The following is a 6,693-nucleotide window of genomic DNA, read 5'->3' as shown; positions in this document are numbered from 1 at the left end:
GATTCAGTGGTTGGGGACAGACGGGCCTCCCGGCCCCAGGCCGCTTCTTTGAGCCTGATGTTCAGCCGGTGGGGTCGTTACAATCCCGAGGAAGGGCCTTGCCATCCAAAGGGCGCTCTCCTTGAGGTTATTGTTGCGGCAGCGACCGTTTCCCCCCGTGTTTTTGCGTTAAGTTCACTCCTCCGGGGCCCTCTGCGGTGACGGGTCATTGTGGCCAGGAGGGGAAACTGAGACCCAGGGAGGCGAAAGGGCCAGCTCTGCAGGTGGCGTTTGTGTCCCCTGAGCAAGTTGGACCCTGCAGCCACCCTCTGGCCGGGTGGGGAAACTGAGGCCCGGGGTCACATGGGCTCGGAGACCGTAACAGTTGCGTCTGATGGTCAGGGCAGGTCTAGGGAAGGGGCCTGGATGGCGGGGATTGTCAGGAGCTGGGACTACCGCCTTCTCATCCTGCTGGATATACAAGGTGAAGACCTGTCTTGCTCCACCCAGTGTCTTGGGATGGGGGTTTCTAGTACCTGGCAGGCCCCGGAAACAGGGTGGTGAACCAAAGAAGACTAGCTTGCCCTCTCGCCAGCTTGACTCTCCTATTTTATCCCCAACTCTTGGCATAATGCTTGGCACATAGTAGGTGCCAGGTATGTGTTGGTTGGCTGAATTAAGAATTGTTAGGGACATCAACTAGACTAATTCAGGGTTTCTCAACCTCAGCACTATTGACATTTGGGGCCCTCCTATGCCCTTGAGGGTGTCAAGCGGCATCCGTGGCCTCTACCCATTACATGCCAATAGCGACCCCTCCTCCCCAATTGTGACAACCAAATGTATCCAGGCATGGGGGCGGGGGGGCGCAGGCAGAACCAATGCTCTAATTATTTCCAGATTTGGGGATTTCACAAAGTAAAATTCATATAATTAAGTTGGGGAAACTGAGTGTCCTTGACAGTCATTTGACTCAGTAAGGTTGTTTAATTAAAAAGCAAAAAGAACATCACCTGCTATGACCATACTATTATAAAAGGAAAGGATATTTTAATACCAAGTAGAATTAGAAGGGTTATATCAGAATAAAGAGCAGTGGTGAGTTTATACTTAAGTGTGTTAATTGTGTGTGTGCCTTTGAACAGTCTGGATTCCTGGGTGGGGTCGCTTTTTAGGTTGACCTGAGCTTGCTTCTGGGCCCACATCACTTCTGTTCCACTTGCATCAAAGCTAGTGACTCAGGACCATACCAATAAATCCTTGTGATTGTCCTAAAAATAAATTTAAGTGGCTAAAGACGACGTATTCTTCACTTGGTGTGGGGGAATGCGAATCCATGTTTTTGGTAACAGAAAACTGGAGAATGGTATTGTCTTGAAATGGTAGAAAGGAAGTATGAGTCTTCTGGGTACCTTATATTTCAAGCTTGGGAGGAGGGAGGGCAAGTTTCATCTATGGACAGCTGAGTTTTTCAGAAAGCTGTGGTTGCTTTTAAAAAGTATTCACTTGTATGTATCTTTTACAAAATGTACAAAGATTGCCCAAAATAATCTAGATTTTTCCAAGCCAGACCTCCTGGCAGGTATGAGTTTCTAAACTTATATTTAAATATACTTATAGTCATTTTTTGCACCATTTTTAATATTATTAGATGCTTTTCTTGAGATTTTTTTTGGGGGGGATGCAGGTAAACTTTTCATTATTATTATTATTGGTTTTAGAGATCGGGAGGGATAGAGAGAGAGAGATAAACATCGATGTAAGAGAGAAACATTAATCTGTTGCCTCCCGCACACACTCCAATTGGGGCTCGAACCTGCAACCTGTATATGTGCCTGACTGGGAATCAAACCCATCATCTTTCCGTGTACAGGATGACACTCCAACCAACTGAGCCACACTGGCCAGAGCTTCCTTTATTATTATTTGGCAGTGCTTCAGCTCCTGCCTGGCCAGCTCAAAATGCTTTAAGTTGTATTACCTTCATAAACTCTTTTTATTTTTTTAAATATATTTTTATTGATTTCAGAGAGAAGGGAGAAGGAGAGAGAGAGAAATATCAATGATGAGAGATAATCATTGATCAGCTGCCTCCTGCATGCTCCCTACTGAGGACTGAGCAGGCAACCCAAACATGTGCCCTTGATTGGAATCGAACCCCAGACATTTCAGTCCGCAAGGCTGACGCTCTATCCACTGAGCCAAACCAGCTAGGGCCATAAACTCTATTTTAAAAGAAAATAAACCCTATTCTAATTTTATAGAACTGGTTGGATTGAAGGTGGATGTTTTGAGTTCCTATTAATGGTTACTTGGGTGATACAGTGTTTTATCTCTTCTTCTATTCTCCTCTTCATTGTCGCAGTTACTGTGTTCATTGGTTTCCCCCTATGTGCCAGACCCTGAGTTAGGCGCTCCAGGTACAGTGTAGAACAAGTCTCCCTGCCATCCTAGAGCTGGCATTCTGTAGGAGGAGACATGTTCAACAGTGTAAATTTCAGAGCGATTAATGTCACAAGGAAAATAAACCAAGAAGGTGTGACAGTGTACAGGCAGGATTTCTTAACTTATTAACATTTTGGGCCATATAATTAGTTGTGGTGGGCCATCCTGTGTATTGTAGGATATTCAGCAGCATCTCTCTCTTCTACCCACTAGATGCGAGTGGCAACCTTCCCCCAAGTCATGGCAACCAAAAGTGTCCCTAGACATTACCAGCTCTTCAGGGTGAGGGTGGCAAAGTCACTCCCACTGGATAACCACTTTGTACATAGTAGGTGCGACTTATGGGTTTACTTTCATTATTTCCAGCATTTAATAACGTATCCTTTGACACTTTTATTCACAGTAATGGATTGCAAAGACAGACCAGCTTTTCCAGTCAAGAAGTTAATACAAGGTAACTTTCTGGGAATGGGTTAATATTTGTTCCTAATTTATATCCTTCATTGTCTCCCCAGTTATAGTTCTTCATTCCCCTTGAGCAGAGGTCCTCTGTAGCAGTAGTATCACAGTTGCTGGCGGGGAGAAAAACAGTTGCACTTTACATTTGGAAGCCTGGGGATCCATTTTATTATACCAGTTTCCCTAGGTTCCCAGGAACAAATCAGAGGTCACTGCCTTTACAGCAGCCTTTCTTTACTTCCCCCCATTGACATTTTGTAATTTTTCAGGGGTGGGGGACTGTCCTGTATATTGTAGAGTTTAGCAGCATCCCTGATCTCTTCCCCCAAGTCGTGACAACCAGACATTGCTAGATGTTCCCTAGAGCAGCGGTCGCCAACCTTTTGGACCTCGTGGACCACCAGTGATCCTCGGACCACCGGTTGGCGACCGCTGCCCTAGAGGGCACAGCTGCCCCAGTTGAACTATTGTTGTACAGGAAGATAAATGTCCCCAAATCCTTTTGTGTAAAAAAGGAGTGCATTTACACTGAGGCCAGATTAATGGCTGGATTGTATTAAAAACCATGGTTTCTGGTTTTTAAAATTTGGTATATAGTTTCCTCCTGTAACAATTTGCTTTCTCCTCTGACAACTGATAACAAGTTTGGTGGTAGGAATTGTGTTTAGGGTAATAGTCTCCTGAGGTTAAAAGATTAGGGGCAAACCATAGGACCCACGGGCATAATTGCTTTATAGACTGTTAAATTATGAAAAGACACACACACAAAAAGAGACACACACACACACACACACACACACACACACACACACACACACACACACCCCAGGCCCCGCAAGGAAGGTTGGGTCATTTTGAGCATATGGAATGTTCAAGTATTGATCAGTTGTCACTCTGCACACTTTCGCTGTATGGATGGTCTCCTTCTGTCTTTTATTTCAGCTCGTCTGCCCTTCAAGCGCCTGAATCTTGCCCCAAAGGAGAAAACCGAGGACGGAGCGGACAGCACAGGAAGCTCTCCCAGTGCTCCTGCACAAAGTCAAGTCCCCGATGTGGAAACCTCTTTGGACAACTTGGAGAACAATTTTCATATGGGTTCTGACATAGATTTTAGACCAAAACTTGTCAATGGGAAGGGTCCCTTAGATAACTTTTTAAAAAGTAGAGTCAAAACCAGTATTGGCGAGACCACAGTCATCATTGATTTGACAGAGGACTCAAGTGACCAACCAGACAACATTTCAGCCTACAATAAACTAAATTCTGCAGCCTGTCCCTCCTTGGAGGAGGCTGTAAATAGGGTCAGAGAAGAAGCTGGAGATGAGGGGGGGCTGCCAAAGGCTAGTCAGAAGGACGAGCTAACGTTTTCTGAAGAGACCCTTTTAGACATTCCATGCAAAACAGAGGAGGAGGGTGCTGGCTCAGGGGGCACAGAGAGGAGAGGAGACGCACAGGAAGCATCTCAGAGCTGCCCCAAGTTGACAGATGGTCCGAGAACGTGCTCAGAGAAGGACCAGGACAGTTGGAGCGAAGCTGGAGGCATCTTGTTCAAAGGGAAGGTGCCCGTGGTGCTCTTGCAGGATATCCTGGGTATAAAACCTGGAGCCAAGTCTCCAACCATCCCTCTGGACCGGGACACGCCCTCCCGGAGGGAAGTGCTAGAGTCTAGCCACGGAGAAGACTCTGTTCTCAGCCATTCCTCCCTGAGTTCTTCCTCTCCTACCAGCTCACCTGAAGGGCGGTGTGCTTCCGAAAATCAGCACAACAGTCCCAGTACCTCCCCCACCCTCACGCCTGTCCGCAGAGTGAGTATCTCCCCAAATCCCAGCATGCTAGTGCTGATGGTGTTTCTAATCCAGCCCCTTTTCATCCTCGGACACGATGCCCCTAGGTGGTGGTTAGAGGCTGAGTGAGTGGGGCCACTAACTAGGTCTTGTAACTTCTGGTGCAGAATTTTGATCCTTTTCAATATCAAATACCATTAGAGGTATTCAGTGATGAGTACTGTACATTGGGTTGTGTTGGTGGCTGGGTTAATCACCAGTGTGTTGAGGCCATTTTGGTAGCTTTCGTTGTTCACACCTAGTTAGTAGTCTGGTCAATTTAGTCATTTTAGGAAATGATGGCAGTAGGTAGGCAACTGTAACTTCTCAGCTCCCTCCACTCCAGTGATTCCCAAAGTGGGTGCTACCGCCCCCTGGTAGGCGCTGCAGCGATCCAGGGGGGCGGTGATGGCCACAGGTGCATTTGGGGGCGATGAGTAACTGCTATTAAAATTAAAAAAAAATTAATTTCCAGGGGCTGAGTAATATTTTTTCTGGAAAGGGGGCGGTAGGCCAAATAAGTTTGGGAACCACTGCTCCACTCCTTCTTCCTTAGAACACAGACTTGTAGGGGTGGTAAAGAGTCAGTCAGTGTTGGTGAAGAGACCCCGAAAAAGCAAGAAGACTATTATGGGGAAATCCGTAGAGTCGACTCTAGTCAGCATGGCCACCAATCTCTTTTGTTGTTAATTCTCACCTGTGGATGTTTTTATGTTGATTTTTAGCGAGAGTGGGAGGGAGAGACAGAGAAACATTGATGTGAGAGAGACACATCGATTGGTTGCCTCTGCTCTCACCCTGACCAGGGCCCAGGATCCAGCCTACAACCGAGGTACATGCCCTTGACTGGAATCTAGCCCGGGACCCTTCAGTCTGTGGGCTGATGCTCTATCCACTGAGCCAAACCAGCTAGGGCACGGCCACCCATCTTAAAAACCTCACTCAAAGCAGCATAAACAAAAGGATTTTTAAGGATCACAGAAGGCTGACTTTGTTACTGGTGTCTGATCAGCACAATGGCAAATGGCACTGTTTTCAGCTGTCCTTAAGGTCTTGTAGATAAAACTGATAAAATCAGTTAAGAATCCCAAAGTGTGTCTAAAGATGTTTTGGGTTTTTTGTTTTGTTTTGTGGAACCTTAGTTTGTTCATCTTAGGTTGTTATTGTTGTTTTTAATATATAAAGTTGGATCTGGGGTGGGTTATTTAATCTCTATTTGCTTAATTTGACTCTAAGCCACCAACCTTGATCACTTTCTGAAATTTGATCTCTAAGGGGGAGGTCGCTAACTGGTGGTCCGTGAGGTCTGAAAGGGTGGCAACCGCTGCTCTAAGGAACTCATTTTTCTAGATGATTCCATTTCTTGTTTTTCATCTCTTAAGTATAGGAGAAAATGGCTTCCTCTGTGGGTTCATAAAATATCATCTAAGTTTCTCAGTGTGGTAGATAATGCATTTTTAGTTTTTATTTTATTTTTTTAAATATATTTCTATTGATTTGAGAGAGAGAGAGGGAGGGAGAAACATCACTATGAGAGAGAAACATCGATTGGTTGCCTCCCGTACTCACCCTAACCCAGGGATTAAACCTGCAATCTAGGTATGTGCCCTGACCAGAAATCGATCAGGACAGTTGAATTGGCGACATATCAGTGCATAGGATGATGCTCAACCAACTGAGCCACAGAGGCCTGAGCTGTTACTCAGACTCTCAGAATCAGAATTTGAGCCCTTCTTGCTGTCAGCCATATTGTTGGGTCCATCTAGTTGGTTGAAATCCTTTCAGACTGATGGTAATCCTTTATAGAACTACTTTATCATGTGATGTGTCACAGCCAGTTAGCCTGGAGAACAGGACATTACATTTTTCCATTCTTAATAGCTTTATTAAGTTAATGCTCATAGTCAAACCTGAGAATTGGGAAGTCACATAGTTGGTCATTGTCATGAAACAATGTTACTCTGTCCACTGGCCCAAATGGCTCTAA

The 6,693-nt window shown here is 45.4% G+C and overlaps 1 protein-coding gene across 1 annotated transcript in view; it reads left to right on the top strand.

The window, feature by feature from the left end:
* The first annotated feature begins 2,828 nt into the window (after positions 1–2,828).
* The window catches only part of CHAF1A (chromatin assembly factor 1, subunit A (p150)), a 27,397-nt gene continuing 23,532 nt past the window's right edge, over positions 2,829–6,693 (top strand). The window contains exons 1-2 of the mRNA XM_005858781.2: positions 2,829–2,878; positions 3,826–4,688. Of these exons, the coding sequence (XP_005858843.1) occupies positions 2,830–2,878; positions 3,826–4,688 (912 nt within the window). The 5' untranslated portion in view covers position 2,829. The remainder of the gene's footprint in view (positions 2,879–3,825; positions 4,689–6,693) is intronic.

The sequence above is a fragment of the Myotis brandtii genome, unplaced genomic scaffold (assembly GCF_000412655.1).
Source record: "Myotis brandtii unplaced genomic scaffold, ASM41265v1 scaffold122, whole genome shotgun sequence".
NCBI classification, from domain to species: Eukaryota; Metazoa; Chordata; class Mammalia; order Chiroptera; family Vespertilionidae; genus Myotis; species Myotis brandtii.
The sequence above is the reverse complement of the archived record's forward strand: the minus strand, read 5'-3'. Positions and strand labels throughout refer to the sequence as shown.